The sequence below is a fragment of the Mobula birostris genome, chromosome 22, assembly GCF_030028105.1.
Source record: "Mobula birostris isolate sMobBir1 chromosome 22, sMobBir1.hap1, whole genome shotgun sequence".
NCBI lineage: Eukaryota > Metazoa > Chordata > Chondrichthyes > Myliobatiformes > Myliobatidae > Mobula > Mobula birostris.
This window is the reverse complement of record NC_092391.1, coordinates 40,590,137-40,609,648: the sequence shown is the minus strand read 5'-3', so window position 1 is coordinate 40,609,648 and position 19,512 is coordinate 40,590,137. Positions and strand designations below refer to the sequence as shown.

The window sequence follows — 19,512 nt, the reverse complement described above, 5'->3', positions numbered from 1 at the left end:
ATGGTGCTCGGTGTCGGAGAGCAGGTTGGAGGATTGGAGTTTTCGGACAGACTTGGAGTCGGACTGTGGTCGGATGCTTCCGGGATGCTGCATCAGCAAGTTTGTGGCGCTGGAGGTTTACCGTCTGCGTGAGATGACGGGACTTTCAAGAGTCTTTGAGACTTTACCGTGCCCATGGTCTGTTCTTAACAAATTACGGTATTGCTTTGCACTGTTGTAACTATATGTTATAATTATGCGTTTTTTGTCAGTTTTTCAGTCTTGGTTTGTCATGTGTTTCTGTGATATCATTCTGGAAAAATATTGTATCATTTCTTAATGCATGCATTACTAAATGACAATGAAAGAGGACTGCATGTCCTCATAACCTAATCTAATCTAACTTGCTCTGTACTATTTTGCCCATTGTGAACTCCTGGCAGCCCTTTATCTCTCTCTTCCCCACTGAGAGCAATAAGTCGAGTTTATTAAGAACCAGGACATGCCGTCTTTAATTACCCACAAAGTTAACTTAAGACTATACATGAATTAGAATGTAATTCACCCACAATGTAGTTATAATCATATTACAAAATAAACAGAAGTATCAGAGGCATTGATCGTGTGGATAGTCAGAGGCTTTTTCCCAGGGCTGAAATGGTTGCCACAAGAGGGCACAGGTTTAAGGTGCTGTGGAGTAGGTACAGGGGGGATGTCAGGGGTAAGTTTTTTACGCAGACAGTGGTGAGTGCGTGGAATGAGCTGCCGGCAACGGTGGTGGAGGCGGATGCGATAGTGTCTTTTAAGAGACATTTAGATAGGTACATGGAGCTTAGTAAAATAGAGGGCTGTAGGTAAGCTTAGTAATTTCTAAGGTAGGGACATGTTCGGCACAACTTTGTGGGTCGAAGAGCCTGTATTGTGCTGTAGGTTTTCTATGTTCCATGTATTGACCTTTAAATACAGTGTACAAACAATAAACACATTCACACAATGCCAATACTAAAGAAATGGAACATTTCACTGTGTGTGGTGGGAAAGGCACCGTAAAGCCAATCCGAGCACATTAGTTCAGTGTGGGACCCATTATGAGACTATGCCAGGAAAGGCATTGAAATGCATACACTCAGAGTAACAACAGCAGAATGACAAGGCAATGGTTGTATGTGTAAGGAGAGCCTTTACCAAGCGCTCTCTGTCACACTATGTATTCTCCAATGCACACGTGTGAAAAGTCTGTCCCTTCTCTCTTGCACAGATTCCCTTTCTCCTGTATTTCCAGGACACATCTTCACACTCTATCCTCTCTGTCAGCTTCAATCTTACCCTCTACCTTTTCTCCTCAACCAATGTTCTAGCTCTCGCCTCTGCCTCTTGCCCTATACCGCTCCCTTACCTCTGCCCTCCATATCTTCACTGTCTCTCTCAAATGTGTATTATTATTTTTAAAACATTGAAAAGTAGAAGATGTCATAGAAATATTTGTTTAATATTTTGGTTTTCTGCCCTACAAATTGTGGCTGAAGATAAGGTCCAATGACAGACTCCCTTTGGTACTTTTTTCCAGTAACTATTCCTCAGATGTATACTGTGCCAGAGAATATCAGCACTTGAACCTGCCCTCACCCCAGCATCATTTTCTGGTCCTGCCCCTGTCCTACAGTGGATCAGTTCAGTTAACAGTTGAGAGATCTTTCCTCTCCTTTCAAAATGCATGAGGGGTCTTGGTTAGAAGTTGGTTACTTCACAAAGGCATAGATAGGGTGGACTGTAGTAAACTTATCACCATGGTAGTTGTATCTGTAACCAGAGGGCACAGCGTTATGGTAGAGGGTTTATAAGGAAGAAATTTTTCCCCTTAGTGTTGTTAGAGGCTGGAACACACTGCCTGAGAGAGTGGTATAGACAGAGACTGTCACATCGATGAACTAACTTGAATCACCAATGCACAGAGGGCTACAGACCAAGTACTGATAAATGTAATTAGTATGCATGAGTAAGATGGACAACACAGCCAATACGGGCTGCAGGACTGTTCCTGTGTTGTATGATACTGATTTCTAGTAGGGAACACCCCCAGACTCTCTGGTAAGATTTGAATCTCATGGTAAATTATGCATGTTTAACCATCGGGATCAGCTACAATGACTGCCATTGTCAAAGAGCTGGATAGAGCACATAGCTAGGCTCATGCATACTGAGTGGGACCCTGGGTGACTAGTGGAGAACTTTCAATATAAGCTAGAGCCAGGCAGAATTAGTGTCTTTACCAGCATGGCAAAACAAAACAGGATTTGTCTATTGAGAAAATATTTTCTAACATGTTTAAAAGTAGTCGACAGATTTGGGGCCTGGCACATGCTGTTGAAGTGAGGTTTACACTGTACTGTGAGTCACTACTTTGATAGTTTAAGTATAAGTTGTGAGTGCCACTCTTTGACTGTTGTTAATTGGCCTTGGACTATCGAAGGGCTGTTCACTCCAAATCCCAGGCTAGGACTGCCAGTGCTCCACCTTAACATAGCGTTTGCTCCCTGTCCTGCAGATGAATCTGACTACCAGACCGACTATGAAGAGGATGCTTTCGACACCGAGAGGGAAGACTACGATGGTGTCCCTAGTGAGCAGAATGAAGATGAAGATGAACAGTGTAAGATATTGCCTTTTTGTTCACTGATTTTTGAGTCCCATCAGTTCTGAATCAAGACTGAAGCCACATTCAGCTCATTCAAAGTTACCAGTCTCCTGAAAAACCTGAAAAGGCTGCTGCATATTTTGAATTTATCTTTGATTCTGCTGCTTTTGCTCTTTCTCTTTCCCATCTCTGTACAAAGAGAGTTCCTGGCCTTCAAAACAACCTCAGTAGATAATGCACACAGAATGTGGGCTGACAGCTCACCCTTTCAAATCCTTTCTTACCCATCTGACTCGATCTTCAGTGTTTCTGTTGTCCCAACACCCACAGCTTTTGGAGGAGAGGTTTCTTGATTTCTGAACTTCTGCCTCAAACTTCTTTTCCACTCCACCCTCCCCACCAAATGGGCAAATTTTAGTTTTATTTAGCTCATTTGTTGTCCTTAATCTGCCCACTCCACTCTCAAGAGGTGTTTGATGTGCACCCCTCTAGTGTTCAGATTTTATGACATAACATGAACATGTATTGCCACCTTTGCCAAATGGCAAGTGATCTGCCACTCTGTGAGGCAGGGTTCAGAGCTGCTTTAAGAAGATAACATGAATCAATATTTTGTTTAAGAGAAGATTGCCTGATCTAAAAATGTCTCATAAAAAGTGGAAGGAATGAAGCAGAGCATGACAGATAATTAACCGTCAAAGCTTTCAAAGCCTGTTCAGTTTGACAAAGACTTAATAGACTTAAAGTTTATCCAATGCACAAAGAAGTCAGCCAGACTCTCAGTATTGTTGCTTGCAAGTATCAGGCTGGATTAGTCCCATATGTCTCTATCCTCTTGAGTCAGAAGGTGACAGAGTCAAATCTATTTGGTCATTGAATCTGGCCCGGTGTCTCCGTGCAAAGTGGTTTGCTGGCTCAGATGTTTAGCTCCTCTGTTCCAATGAATTGGCAAAATAAAGAAATCCTTTTTCAAAGGAGATGAGCAAGAGAGAAAGAAAATTGGAATGCCAGGATTCTCTAGCCCTACAGCTGTCTGAAATCCCTGCACTCCTTCCAGCTTTGGCTCCTTGTTTGCACTCATTCGCCTTAGCCCTGAGCTCAGTAATTTCTTACCTGATGTTTTCCAAGTCCTCTCATCTCTGTCTTCTAAAGTTTTTCCTTAAAAACAGCAAAACTGTCATCATTTTGCATTTAGCTTTTTGTAACTATTGCTTTGACCAGGCTTTAGCAGCATTTCCTGGTATGACTGGGCATCAGATTTTAATTTGATGCTCCTGTTATACATCTGGGCATGACCTATAACGTTTAAGGAATTTGAAAAATCACATCTATCCTAATCAGAAACCTTGATAAACAGGGACATCCACTCTCTACTGAAGTCCAGAACCGAGGCTTTCAGGAAACATGACCTCCACTGTACAATGAAACTTAAGTAAGTTCTCCAGTAGAGTTCTCCAATCAGGGATGCCAAAAGAGAATACAAAAGCAAGCTAGAGCCTGAATTGAGTCAGGTGGATGCTAAGTGACTGTCTTCGGACCTGCATACTATAAATCAAAGCCAGGTGTGATCTCTAACAACAACACATCTCCACCCGATGAACTCAATGTCTTCTGTGCCCATTTTGAGGAGACCAACAAATTTCCCCCACTGATTATTGCTGACGTCTCAGTGGCAGAAGTCAGAAGTGCTTTCAAGAAGGTAAACTGTCAACTGGCCATATGTCTTTATTGACATGTTCAACCTCTCACTTCACAAGTCTACTGTCCCTGTTTGCTTCAAGGAAACCTCCATCACTCGAGCCCCCAAGGGTACTGTCTCAATGACCACCGACCAGTAGTTCTAACGTCAACCATAATGAAGTTCTTTGAAAGACTGATAATGGCCCACTTTTTTGCCAGCCTCCCAGGTAATCTGGACCTCCTGAAATTTGCATACAAGAAAAATAGGTCTATGGAGGACACCATCATCTTTGCATTATGTTCAGCTCTGGATCAGCTAGACTGTAAGAATGCATATGTAAGGATGTTTTGATTGATTACAGTGTATCCTTCAACATCATAATACTTAGTAAACTAATCTCTAAGCTCTTGGATCTTAGTTTGAGGCCTCCATTTGCAACTGGTATTTAGACTTTCTGACCAGCAGTCCTCAGTTGGTTAGAATGGATCATAACGCTTCATCCACCCTCCACTTCATGTAAAACCAGGTCTGTATTCACAGTTACAGTGCCAACTCGATCTGTAATTCACTGATGACACCACTGTTAAAGGCTAGATCAGCAGCAGTGAAGAGACAGAGCACAGGAAAGAGATGGTGAACCTTGTTTCGTGGTGTCAGAACAACCTAACCCTTTAACACCAGGAACCCCCAAGAATTGGTTGTTGACCTAAGGAAGTGGTGGGGGAGAAGGGACAGGGCTTGGCAGTGACACAACACTGGTCAGGCTGGACCCTCCACCTTCAAAGGCTAGCGAGGGGGATGTGTGATGGCTGTGGTCAGATGTCAGGTTGGCAGACCAGTGAGGACAAGGGCTGGTGAGTCAGGTCAGCAAGTTGTCAAGCAACTCACATAAAATGCTGGTGAACGCAGCAGGCCAGGCGGCATCTATAGGAAGAGGTACAATCGACGTTTCGGGCCGAGACCCTTCGTCAGGACTAACTGAAAGAAGATATAGTAAGACATTTGAAAGCGGGAGAGGAGATCCGAACTGATAGGAGAAGACAGGAGGGGAGGGATGGAGCTAAGAGCTGGACAGTTGATTGGTAAAAGGGATATGAGAGGATCATGGGACAGGAGGCCTAGGGAGAAAGAAAAGGGGAGGGGGGAAGCCCAGAGGATGGGTAAGGAGTATAGTGAGAGGGAGAAAAAGGAGAGAGAGAGAGAGAAAAAAAAAATTAATAATAAATAAATAACGGATGGGGTACGAAGGAGAGGTGGGGCATTAACGGAAGTTAGAGAAGTCAATGTTCATGTCATCAGGTTGAAGGCTACCCAGAGGGAATTTAAGGGGTTGTTCCTCCAACCTGAGTGTGGCTTCATCTTGACAGTAGAGGAGGCAGTGGATAGATACATCAGAATGGGAATGGGACGTGGAATTAAAATGTGTGGCCACTGGGAGATCCTGCTTTCTCTGGTGGACAGAGCATAGGTGTTCAGCGAAACGGTCTCCCAGCCTGCGTCGGGTCTCACCAATATATAGAAGGCTGCATCGGAAGAACCGGGCGCAGTATATCACCCCAGCCAACTCACAGGTGAAGTGTCGACTCACCTGCACGGACTGCCTGGGTCCCTGAACGGTGGTGAGGGAGGAAGTGTAAGGGCATGTGTAGCACTTTATCCCTGTGGAAAACAGAGGGTGGAGGAGGGAAAGATGTGCTTCGTGGTGGGATCCTGTTGGAGGTGGCAGAAATTATGGAGAATTATATGTTGGACCTGGAGGCTGGTGGTGTGCTAGGTGAGGACAAAGGAAACCCTATTCTTAGTGGGGTGGCGGGAGGATGGGGTGAGAGCAGATATGCATGAAATGGGAGAGATGCGTTTGAGACCAGAGTTGATGGTGGAGAAAGGGAAGCCCCTTTCTTTAAAAAAGGAGGACATCTCCTTCGTCCTGGAATGAAAAGCCTCATCCTGCGAGCAGATGCAGCGGAGATGGAGGAATTGCGAGAGTGGGATGGCATTTTTGCAAGACACAAGGTGACAAGAGGTATCGTCCAGGTAGCTGTGAGAGTCTGTAGGCTTATAGTAGACATCAGTAGATAAGCTGTCTCCAGAGAAAGAGACAGAAAGATCAAGAAAGAGGAGGGAGGTGTCAGAAATGGACCAGGTAAACTTGGGGGCAGTGAAGGCAAAGTTAATGAAGTCAACGAGCTCAGCATGCGTGCAGGAAGCAGCGCCAATGCAGTCGTCGATGTAGCGAAGGAAAAGTGGGGGACAGATACCAGTATAGGCCTGGAACATGGATTGTTCCACAAAGCCAACAAAAAGGCAGGCATAGCTGGGACCCATGGCTACACCTTTAGTTTGGACTAAGTGGGAGGAGCCAAAGGAGAAATTAGGAGAAATCAGCAAGTTGTCGGTGCGCTCCAGGATTGGAATTCCATGCGAGCAAGAGGCACGAGGATCAGTGACCCCTTGTATATGGGATTCAGAGAGCCTGGAGTTGAAGGCCCTGGGGTCCCATTATCAGCCAGTGTGGAGTTCAAGGCCTGGACTTGGGTCCTCATTCAGGATCTTCATTTGCTGTCATTGATGAGTTCCAGGTAGATGCCAAAGTTTGAAGCCTAAAGGTCAATCAGAGATCTAGAAGTCTTGGCTTGATGGCCACTGAGGTGCTTGCTTCCCTATGTTTCATCCATCAGAAAAAATGGGATCTCCCAATGACCACCTATTTTAATTCCACTTCCCCTTCCCATTCCAATATGTCTGTCCACGGCCTCCTCCGCTGTCGTGATGAGGCCAGACTTAGGTTGGAGGAACAACACCGTATATTCCATTTGGGTAGCCTTCAACCTGAAGGCATGAATATCGATTTCTCGAACTTCCAGTAATGCCCCCCATCCCCCCCTCCACCTTTTCCCATCCCCTTTTCCCTCTCTCTCTTTATCTGCTTGCCCACCCATTGCCTCCCTCTGGTGCTCCTGCCTCCTTTTCTTTCTTCCATGGCCTTCAGTCCTCTTCTATCAAACTCACCTTTCTCCAGCCCTGTATCTCTTTCACCAATCAACGTCCCAGCTCTTTACTTCATCCCTCCCCCTTCAGGTTTCACCTATCACCTTGTATTTCTCTCTCCCCTCACCCCAACTTTTAACTCTACTCCTCAGCTTTTTTTCTCCAGTCCTGCCGAAGGCCCTAAACATCAACTGTACTCTTTTCCATAGATGTTGCCTGGCCTGCTGAGTTTCTCCAGCGTTTTGCGTGTGTCGTTTGGATTTCCAGCATCTGCGGATTTTTTCTTGTTTGTGATAGGAGTCTGAAGACACACATTCAATGTCTTAGGAACAGCTTCTTCCTCTCCCATCAGAATTCTGGATGGATAATGAATCCATGAATGGTTCCTCAGTATTTTCCCTCTCTTTTTGCATTGCTTTTTAAATTTATTTATATATATTTTTTATTGTAATTTATAGATTTTATTACTATGTATCGCAGTGTACTGTTACTGCAAAACAACAAATCTCACGACATATTCTGGTGATATTAAAAGTGATACTGATTTCTTATGCACTACCTCAGATTGCACTGAAGTTTCTGCGCTATTCTGTTGTTTTGAGCTTTTTGTTGTATTTTTCATTGTGCTTATTATTACCGTGTATACTTCTTGCTCTTTGAGTTTTACATGAATAACAGATTCATTGCACCCTGATGTGCATAACAATAAACTAACCTGAATATGCAGCAGGGAAGGATAAGGGGAAATATAATGGACTTCTGCAAGTCAGAACAAGTTTAGAATAGGTTGAAAGAGATTGTTTACACTAACAGGATGCTTATTAATCCAAAGGAAATATTTAGTACAAAATAGTACAAGGCAGAAATGTGAATTTATTTTTGTGCATTGAGTTAATTGGAAAAGCACAGACATGTGATTTTGTGGGTGAGAAATGGCTGACCTGCTCCTCTATCGTTACTGTAAGCTGCAGTCTCTTTCCACCCCCTTGCCTCAGGGCAGAGCTTCCCAAACACGACTGCTTACTGCATCTGTCACCAAAGCCCTCTGAAGAGCCATCTCTTTAATAAGTCCTTCGCTGGTCTGCAGTGTTTTCCTGCTTTGTACTGATCATTCCCCCTGTGAGCTTGTGACCAATTTAGAAGAGAATCTGTAAAAGATAATTCTTATGATGGAACACATGGAAAATGTAACTTGGCTAATTGGTAATTGCACCATGAGAGGATCTACAGTCAAGGAATCACATCAGATTTACAATACAAAGAAGTTATTTGGCCCATCATGTTTGCACTAGTCAAAGAAAGAGCTGCAAAGGCTAGTTCCAGCTTCCAGCACTGGGTTTGTAGACACATAGGTCAAAGCTCTTCACATACTTATCCAAACCTCCTTAAATATGAAGAAGCTCCCTGCTTCTACCATGTGTTTCAGATACCTGTTACCACCTAGGTGGAAACGTTCCTTCCTCAATCCCCCTTTACCCCTCCCCCCATCCTTCTGCCTGTAACTTTAAATCTTTGTCTCCTGGCTTTGATCTCATTGCTATGAAGAATGGATCCTTCTTATTTACTCTGTAGAAGCCCCTTATAATTTTATAGACTCCCCTCTTTTCCAAAGAAAACAGCACAAGATAATCAATTTCTCCTCAATTTTCTTGGCCTTTAAACTTCTGCATCCTCTTCCACAATGTGGTGCCCAGAAATGTATGTTTTTCCAAGCTGTGTTCTAGTTAGTATTGCATACCATTCTATCATTATCTCTTCTGTATTCTAAAATTTAGCTAACCGACTGGTTGATCTGTCTGGATCTTTAGACGTGCACTCTAGATTCCTCTTTTCCTTCTCTCCATTCAGTAACCTCCCATTTTCCTGTTCCAGGCTGCATCTCACAGAGCATTACCTCACGCTTCTCCACTTTAATTTCTGTTGCCCCTTTCCTGTACAACTGATAAGACCATCTGTATACCCCAACATACAATTCTCATACGATTCTCAAAGTCAACCACGCAGCCAATGTTTGAATCATCTGCAGACTTCTCTACCGTGCCCCCTATATTTAGGTTGGCTTTAATGCACACAACAAAAAGAAAAAAGGCAGAATATCGGTAACTACTTTATGCTCCTAAAGCACCTGTCACCCATAGATGCTGCCTGGCCTGCTGAGTTCCTCCAGCATTTTGTGTGTGTCACCTGTCACCCATTACTCTTTGCTTCCTGCCACTGTGCTAATTTTGGATCCAACTGGCCTCTCTTCTGGATCCTTTGGATTTTTTTTTGAACAGCCGGCCATGTGGGACCATGTCAAATTCAAGTAGATTACATCATTCTTTTCTCATCAGCTCTCTCCATTTTATCTTCTCAAAACATTCAGTCAAGCTAGTCGGAAATTACAGTTCCGTAACAGCCATTCTGGTTAACCTCGATCAACCTGGCACTCCAGATGAAGATTTATACTGTTTATACTGAGACAGTGGATTACTTACAGTTATACCTTGAGCACCATTGTAAATACTGTTCCAAACCTTCAATCCATGTGACACTTATAACCCCCTCTGACATTTTAATAAAAACAAAGTGAGGCAACTATTTTGTTTATTTGCTGTTACAGTAGCCCTGTCCCTGGGTCTCACACTGTTTGGTCTACCGTAACCCCCAGTAAGTTAGACATCACGTGCCCACGCTTCCAGGTCAAGGGTTTTGTACAATTACTGACTTGAATGAAGGTTGCACGTCAGTAAACTTCTTTTCCACTGTCTGCTGAATCGTGCTGTTCTTTGCAAAATAAAAACCTTTATATTGTTGCCATGACAATGAGGCCAAAGTGAGTGTAAGATCAAGAGCTTATAGGCTTTCTTAAAGTTCAGCAGATAGGTTTCTCAGCATAATGTACCTGACTGTTTCTTAATGTGTTACAGGATGAAGAGAGTGGATTCAAGCAGAGGAAATCTATTTCTGAAATTCTGAGCACTGTGGCCTAATGGAATGAGCCATCAACTTTGTGAAGCTGCATTCCTCATAGTTTAGAGTTTACTTGTTTTGAATTCTGATGTTCCTTGCCCCACTGCCTTTTATGTTAATTGTTTTTGGCTGAATATTGTGACATCTTGTGGAGGAGAGTGGATGGAAGAGTGACTCTGGTGAGGTCGTGATGAACACGTTACCGCCACACTATATAACAACTAATGTGTTTGTGAAGCTGAGGCCGTTAGGATAGGTCCATAATCTAAATGTATACAGTTTTTCAGATCATTTCAAGTTCACGCAAGGTTACCTCATTTTCCAACCCCATCAACAGATAGTTGCCAGAAGAGTAAAAATATTGTAACTCATTCAGTATTTTAAATTACTCCATTTATCTCCCTACAGTGTCATAACATAGAGTTTAAGCTCATTTGCAAAGTAGCTGTGTTTTAAGTGCAGGGTCCAGCACGATTTAAGTTTGTTTCACAATGCACTTTTGGAGGACCAGTGGGTACAGTGACAGGGAAGATTTATTGGCCTCTGTGCAACATACCAGGAGCTTCTAATCCTTCTATCCCTGTGCAAGGTTCACTTCCTTCTTGCCTGGACTTTTGGGAAATGAAATGAATCTCACCCAGATCTGCCTCATCCAAGCTGCCTGAAAAACACTGCCCTTTTATTTTGTTCTTTGTGGTCTTTTTCATTTTGAATTGACTGAGCCATATAAGACTGACCTGTCTCTGCTGCACTCAGAACTGAACCATGCTTCCTTCTCCTTAACCTTACTTTGTTTGCTTCCAGTGAAGGCAATATGAGTCAGTGGGTCTCAGATTAAAGAGGACAGTACATGTTCCCCACCTTCCAAGCCCCCTCTGATCACCTGCTCGTGATTTGTCACTCGTTACCATGACACTGTTCCTGTCAAAGAACCGACTTTGACTGGAGAATTCCCTTTCTCCTCCATGGAACGACATGTCGGAATGGGAATGGGAAGTCGAATTGAAATGGGTGGCCACCGGTAAGTCCTGCCTTTTGTGGCAGCCGGAACAAAGATGCTCAACAAAGCAGTCCCCCAATCTATGTCAGGTCTCACCAGTGTAGGGGAGGCTACACCAGGAGCACCAGACACAGTAGATGACCCCAACAGGCTCGCAGGTGAAGCGCTGCTCATCTGGAAGGACTATTTGGGGCCCTGAAAGATGGTGAGGGAGGGTGTGTAGGGGCAGGTGTAGCACTTGTCCCCTTGCAAGGAGGGGAGGGGTGAGTGGACAACGGAGTCACATAGAGAGTGATCTCTGTGAAAAGCAGAGAATGGGGGGGGGGGGGGTAGAAGAGATGTGCTTAAGTGGTAGGATCCCATTGTAAATGGGGTAAGTTCTAAGCTGGGATGTAGTTGAGGACAAGGGGAATCCTATCCCTTTTGGAATGGTTGGAATAGAGGAGCTGCGGTGAGAGTGGTATTGATGATAGTTGAAGAGAAACCCTCTTCTTTGAAGAAGGGGGATATATCTGATGTTCTGGAGTAGAAAGATTCATCCTGAGAATAGATGCAGCAGAGATGGAGGACTGAGAAAACAGAATAGCATCTTTATAAATGATAGTGTGGGAATAGTCATGATAGTTGTGAAAGTCAGTAGGTTTATAAAATATATTGCAGATAATCTGTCTCCAGAGATGGAGGTGAGAGGGGAGTCAGAGATGGACCAAAACATTTTAGGGCAGGGTGGATGTGGGATGTAGGAGGCAGAGTTAATGAAATTGACGAGCTCAGCTTGGGTGCAGGAAGGAATATTGATGCAGTCATCAATGAAGAGTTGAAGAGCATTCAAAGGATTGAAGGTGCAGGGTTGGAACATGGGCTGTTCCACATAGCCGACCAAAAAGCTGGCATAGTCAGGGCCCATGCAGGTGTGCATGGCTACACCTTGGATTTGGAGAAAATGGGGTAAGTTGAAAGAGAAATTGTTAAAGGTGAGAACTAGTTTCTCCAGACAGAGGATGGTGGTGGTGGAGGGGAACTGATTGGGTCTGCTGTCTAGAAAGAATCGGAGACCTTTAAGGCCTTTGTGATTGGGGATAGACGTGTATAAGGACTGAACATGTATAATGAAAGTGATGCAATCAGGGCCAGTTATTTGAGACATCAAGAAGTGTCACGGATGAAGGTGGGAAGGGACTCCCCAGTCTGGGCAGGGCAGACTGCAAATGGGCTGAACACTGATTACATTTCATGTATTGTCCTTTGTCCTTGCTGTTTGAAGGTTCATTTCCACACTAAGCTGTTCCTTGGAAGAGTGATTGTACGTAAAATAGAGATGATTGGTCAGTTTCCTGCTTTATGTCCACCACACACAGTGTGAGATCCTTTGTGATTGATGGGTAAAATTCACCTTTGACTCCAGATCAGCTCAACCCAGACTCGAGTTGGTAGCGGGGGGAGTTGTTTAGTTGACTGAATAACAAGCAAAATAGTACAAGGAATCTAAAAATCATTGTGACTAATTGGCAGCCTTAACTCTGCACCAATGCCTCGTTTTCTCTGTGTCCTCTCCTCATCTAACTGTGCCCTACAGCCGGATCAACAGAGTAATCATTCAGTACATGAACTGCTTTAACATTGTATAGCATCCCAGTATATCGAGAGCTGGGAATCTACCTCATATTGCAGCCAGTCTGAACCACTAGGGGTTAATTACCCATTAGTATCCCATGTTCATCCACTTCACATGACAGACATTGGCCAGAGATTTGAATGTCTTCAGTGATCAGAATTAGTGGGACTTAGTGAGTGCAGATGCAGCCATTGCCTTCACCAGTTTCACGCCCCCACCGCCAGTAATTGACTCCAATCACCCCTCAGACAGGATGGCCCATGGCATCTGCTTCTATTCAGCTCACTTTGGAACCTCCAGTCGAATGGGGCAGAGGGGGGAGCTCCCTTTAACACAATGCCACCTACACCTTAAAGCAATGGACATCCCATTGCAGCTTTCCCTGATTCCTTGCAAACTGGAGATCAGCCTGCTGATATATTGCCTGTGGGACTGAGTGAATAGATGTGTTTACCTTCCAGCAACTGTGATTTACAGTGTGCTGGGGCTGAGTGTGTCTGTGCAGATATCACACTGAGACAACTGTTCATCTTCTGTCACAGGAGCCTGGTGAATAGGATGAAGCTGCAGGGAGTCTTGGCAATTATATTGCTCGTGCGTATATTAGTTGTTTTTTTAAGAAAAAGGTGTTAAGACATAGCACTAAAGTCTACACATTAGCCATTAATGGTGAACCTTGGCAGGGCACCGTTCCGTCAGTGGAAAGGGAATGTCACGTTGGACAAATCGCCTCTCTGGAAAACATAATCAGAGTCCTAAAACAAGTGGAAGATTTAATGGGAGCAGCAGAGATGCAAAACATAAAGCCAAATAGACTGCTTTGTGAAGCACAGTCACAGGGAATATGTGTCCTTCTGTGCAGCCATCCCAGCTCTGGCTGGGTAAAGGAATTTTTAAAAATTTTGTTGCAATAATCAATGCAATATTTATCATTTTTGAATCGTAGCTGGTGCAGAGGTTGGTGGACATTAACTGGTGTCTAGTGCCTTGACAATGGAAGAATGACCCCTCTCTCATTCAAGGCTGATCATAAAAAGCAAGGAAGGTTCCAATTTGTGCTTATTCTACCAATTATGGATTATAGAACATTTAGTCCACTTTTAATTGATTTGTGCTAATTTTTTTTCTTTCAGTAAGGCATGATGTGCAGGGGAAGGGCATGCCCTCACTTTTAAGCAATGGCTTAGGGGTCTTATTAATCGTGGACCAGACTCCTAGGTTAAAGTGAAAAATACAGTCAAGCTCTGCAAAGTGAATGGGCTACATATGGACCTCCTTTGATCTAAATCAAGTGGAAAGCTTAACGGGAGCAGCAAAGACGCAAAACAAAAAACAAAAAAAAACTGCTTTGTGAGACGCCGTCACAGGGAATTAGTGTCCTCATGTGCAGCCATCCCAGCTGTATTATCTGCCCACCTCCTGCCAAAGTGTCTGAGAATGTGGTGTCTATAAACAAAAAATGTGTTGGAGCCATGTGGCCTAATTGCCAACAAGCTAGCTGTCGGGTACATCAGTGGTAGAGAAGCTCAGTCTGGTTCTCCTGCTGAAGGAAGGCTTGTCAGTTTACCATCTGACCCCATGCAGCGAGCTGAGTCTTGAATGTCTGAACTCTTTGACAGCAAGCAGTGTGCAGAGAATTTTCCAAGATGGAGAGAAATCCGTTAGAGTTATTAGGAGGAGGATGAGGATAGGGAAAAAGGGAAAAATAAACACCAGTTAATATCCAGCATACCTCAGCTCTTTTTTTGTATTTAACATTCTATCTTGTCTAGTCTCTGTAAGCCCCAGCAAATAACATTGTCCCGTTGTGTATTTACTACTTGAGTTTGAAGGAAAGAGATGAATGTCATCTGTTACCTGTAGAAGGATGGACTGTTAGCTCTTTAATCCATGAGAATATTTATTGACAATAAATACCTTGTATATTCTTGTGTGGCATTCACAAGTTCTGCATTGTTAGTGGATCAGCTAGCACGTTGTGGCCTGCTTGTGCCTATTTTTCAAATCCAATTTCAAATCTGCTACATTACAGTTGGGCTGCAGTGGCACTGGCCTGTTTTGGGGAGTTGGAACCCCTGCATCGCACAAATCCAGTGAATGAACTAAAGGAAAGTAAGATTGATGTTAGACATGGCTTTCCAGTGGTGACCATTAACCTTCTCAGGTGGGAGCCAAGAATTAAGTCTAGTCATGCCGGTTGTGGTGCCATCAGAATGATTCTGCTCCATCTGTCTAAGCTCATAAGGACTTGAACAATATACCGACGTATGGTACAGCCAGCAAAAACTGTACCCTAGTTGTAACCTGTCCCTTGAGCTGCCTGTTTGGTTTAGAGTAGTAGAATTCTCCTCTGTGTCAAAGATCAAGGATTCACTAGATTACTTTTTTAGTCCAAAGAACAGGCAAATCATCATTATTATAGTTCGTCCCTCAGATTAGTTTTAACTGAACATCCAGTCCTCATGGCCTTATCAAAGACAACAGCATTCTCCTGGGTTCTGGTCAACTTCTTCACTCAACATCCTCAAAACATGTTATCTCACCATTTAGCTCAGACTGGCTAATGCTTGCCAGCCAGTTGCCTGTAACTGCCAAGGTCCTGAGAGGAGAGGGAAGTAGCAAAAGGAAACATAAGCTTTAACCATGCAGGAGAGTTCCAAAAACCTGGCTAACATTTACCACTGGATGGATTCTGGGTTGTACTGTGCAGCATTTTATAAATGGAACAAAAATGTAGTCAGACTTTTGTTAGACAAAAGCTTTGCCACAATATATTGTCCACTATTATCAGAGTTTACATAGCTATTTCTTGTATGAAGTCTGTATGTAATTAACATGTGATTTATCTTCAGTGTTTATGCTGAGCATACGTGCCTTTTAGATCCATTAAAGATGAGATCTTCATTGTTCCTTGTCTTAAAGTCACTTTTTAAAAAATCACATACAAAATTTGGCAATCATAAACACATCACATCTGTAAAACAGAGAAGGGAAATTCAGAATAGGGGAGAAAGCCAGCTTGCATTGTTCTATGTTTGAGCTACATAGACACAAATACAGAGCTTGTAGCCGTTAGAGTCTGACTTCTGTCTACACAAATTTAAATATTATTTGGAAGAAATGAGGATCAGGAAGATGAGCCTCAAAAGAAGTTTTTGATGGGGTCAAATCTTTGATTAAAGGTTGTGTGAAAAGCCAATCAAAAATACTGCTAATGCCATAAATCTGAAAATAAAAGGAAGGGTGCTCATATGAGGAAGTCTGCAGACACTGGAAATTCAAGCAACACACACAAAATGCTGGTGGAACGCAGCAGGCCAGGCAGCATCTATAGGAAGAAGTACAGTTGACGTTTCGGGCCAAGACCCTTTGTCAGAACTAACAGAAAAAAGAGATAGAGATTTGAAAGTGGGAGGGGGAGGGGGAGACCCAAAATGATAGGAGAAGACAGGAGAGGGAAGGATAAGGCTAAGAGCTGGGAAGTTGATTGGCAAAAGGGATACAAGGCTGGAGAAGGGTGAGTTATAATAGGATGGAAGACCTTGGAAGAAAGCAAGGGGAAGGGGAGCACCAGAGGAAGATGGAGAACAGGCAAGGAGTTATTGTGAGAAGGAAAGAGAGAAAAAAATAAAATAAAAATAACTAATAAATTAGGGATGGGGTAAGAAGGGGAGGAGGGGCATTAACAGAAGTGAGAGAAATCAATGTTCATGCCATCAGGTTGGAGGCTACCCAGACGGAATATAAGGGGTTGTTCCTCCAACCTGAGTGTGGCTTCATCTTGACAGTAGAGGAGGCCATGGACTGACATATCAGAATGGGAATGGGTCGTGGAATTAAAATGTGTGGCCACTGGGAGATCCTGCTTCCTCTGGCGGACAGAGCGTAGGTGTTCAGCAAAGCGGTCTCCCAGTCTGCATTGGGTCTCACCAATATATAGAAGGCCGCACTGGACACAGTATATCACACTAGCCGAATCACAGGTTGCTTCGCCAGGAAGAACTGTCTGGGGCCCTGAATGGTGGTGAAGGAGGAAGTGTAAGGGCAGGTGTAGCACTTGTTCTGCTTACAAGGATAAGTGAGGGAGATCGGTGGGAAGGGATGGGGTGGGGGGGGGGACAAATGGACAAGGGAGTCACGTAGGGAGAGATCCCTGCAGAAAGCAGACAGTTGGGGGGAGGGAAAGATGTGCTTGGTGGTAGGATTCTGTTAGAGATGGCAGAAGTTACGGAGAATTATATGTTGGACACGGAGGTGGGAGAATGGAGTGAGAGTAGATGTGCGTGAAAGGGGAGAGATGCACTTGAGGGTAGAGTTGATAGTGGAGGAAGGGAAGCTCCTTTTTTAAAAAAAAGAAGACATCTCCTTCATCCTGGAATGAAAAGCCTCATTCTGCGAGCAGATGCAGTGGAGATGGAGGAATTGAGAGAAGGGGATGGCATTTTTACAAGTAACGGGGGGGGGGGCGGAAGAAGAATAGTCCATGTGTGAGAGTCCGTGGGCTTATAGCAGACATCAGTAGATAAGCTGTCTCCAGAGATAGAGGCAGAGAGATCAAGCAAGGGGAGGGAGGTGTCAGAAATGGACCAGGTAAATTTGAGGGCAGGGTGGAAGTTGGAGGCAAAGTTGATGAAGTCAACAAACTCAGCAAGCATGCAGGAAGCAGCACCAACACAGTCGTCAATGTAGCGAAGGAAAAGTGAGGGATGGAAAGCAGTATAGGCTTGGAACATGGATTGTTCCACAAAGCCAACAAAAAGGCGGGCATAGTTGGGACCCATATGGGTACCCATGGCTACACCTTTAGTTTGAAGGAAGTGGGAGGAGCCAAAGGAGAAATTATTAAGAATAAGGGCCAATTCTACTAGACAAAGGAGAATGATGGGAGAGAGGAACTGGTTAGGTCTGGAATGTCAAAGGAGAAACTTTTAAGAGTAGGAGGTGCTCATGATGCTTCACATGTCAGACGGTACCTGGAGAAAGATGACCTGAATGAGTTCTGATAAATTATAATTTCTTGCACTTTTTTTTTTGGGCGGGGTGGAATGCTGTTCTCTCGATATTTGTCAAGTTTTGTAGCATTTACTTTGTGTTGTTTAATTATCTCTGATATTGGGCTAAGTGGTCTCTTTCTGTGCTATCTATTTCTAGGAAAATTGAAACACTTAGTCACACACCATCAGCTTGGCTAAATGCTCAAAGGTTGCAGAGAGTGGCTTAATACACACCATTAGGATTCCTTCCAGCAGCCAGCCAAATACTCTATAAAAATTGCACTTTGGTACCGTCACTAATTCTGCACACTAATCCTGCTCTACCCAATCTTTCCATTGTTCAATTGCCTCTCACAGGAAGGCTGTGGGGGAGAGTGAACTCTTCATAACAAGCTTTGGTAGTGATTGCCAGACAAGTACTCATGGTGCATGCTGTAATCCACCATAACAGCTCACAATGCCCATGGACTCCATAACTTTGTAATGCTCAACACAGTCCACCCAGCAAACCCTTGTTCCCTGGTGCAGAGTTTTGCTTTTCTTTCCTCCCACAGATGCTGTTTAACCCCAGAGTTCTTCCAGCAGATTGTTTGCTGCTCCAGTCTCCAGCATCTGCAGTGTCTCATGTCTCCTGCTTCCCCGCTGTTCTGCAGAATGTAAATAATTCAATTTAAGACCTTGTTTGAGTTATCCCTGTAAGAAGCACTATTGCACAGGAAAACTTTGCCCCTCTACCCCTCTGAGATTAGCTTTATTGCTATTGACCTGGAGCATGTTAATGTACCTACGGTGAGAGCAACAGTACTTGATGCTGTTACTGTTCATCATCCCATGACCTGTAGTGGTGAAGAGAGATCATGTGAGTTTCAGTTTGGCACAGATTTCCAAACAGCTTGTGCTGATTTTCTGCCAACCTCACAAAAACCTCACGATCAACGAGCTGGTTAAAGCTGCTGCATTTGACAGTATAAGACTTTAACATCATAAGTAAGCTTACAATGATAGGATTTATTTTACTGCATTGCTAATGAGTGCCCCCTTTTCAAAAGGGGAACCACACAGGCTTATTCCTGCAATAGGAAGAGAGAGTGCTGGGGTTGATCAGCAGGTCAGGCAGCAACTGTGGAGTGAAAACAGAGCAAATGTTTTAGGTCAATGATCTTTCATTAGAATTGGGGGAGACAGGATGTAAGGTTTTAAAGTGCAGTTAAAGAGAAGGAATATTGAAGGGATTAAATTACAAAAAGGAATAATAGTGCAAAATGGAAGAAAATGATAACTGGACAAATACCGACATAAAGTATGAGTCTGGAGGTGGAGTAAGAGGGGGCAGAACTATGATGTGAAATGCTCAAAGGAGAAAATGTGACTGTTTGGAACTGGAGCCTGACAGGTACTGACTGGGGGCTGAGCTTTCTCAAAGCCAAGAACAGCAGGGGTGAAATTGAAAAGAAGCTGCATGAAACTATGCTGGGTCATAGATGGCACTATCCACAGTATTCCCATTGACTCACATTAGGACCTTCTATGCCTTGACTATTCAAGTCTGTCTGAATGCTTCTTTACAGAAGGTGGCATCAAAATTTAGATAGCTGGACATCTTTTTTATAGAGCACCACATCAAAACTTAAACAATTAGACGTCTTATTTAGAGAAGATCACATCAAA

At 43.7% G+C, this 19,512-nt stretch overlaps 1 protein-coding gene across 2 annotated transcripts in view; it reads left to right on the top strand.

Annotated features, from left to right (window-relative positions):
* pnpla7b (patatin-like phospholipase domain containing 7b) overlaps nucleotides 1–15,757 on the top strand; it is a 329,157-nt gene extending 313,400 nt beyond the window's left edge. For both annotated transcript variants that reach the window (XM_072240527.1, XM_072240528.1), the window contains exons 35-36: nucleotides 2,525–2,629; nucleotides 10,193–15,757. In XM_072240527.1, coding sequence (XP_072096628.1) covers nucleotides 2,525–2,629; nucleotides 10,193–10,194 — 107 coding nt within the window. In that variant the 3' untranslated portion in view covers nucleotides 10,195–15,757. The remainder of the gene's footprint in view (nucleotides 1–2,524; nucleotides 2,630–10,192) is intronic.
* Nucleotides 15,758–19,512: the final 3,755 nt, after the last annotated feature.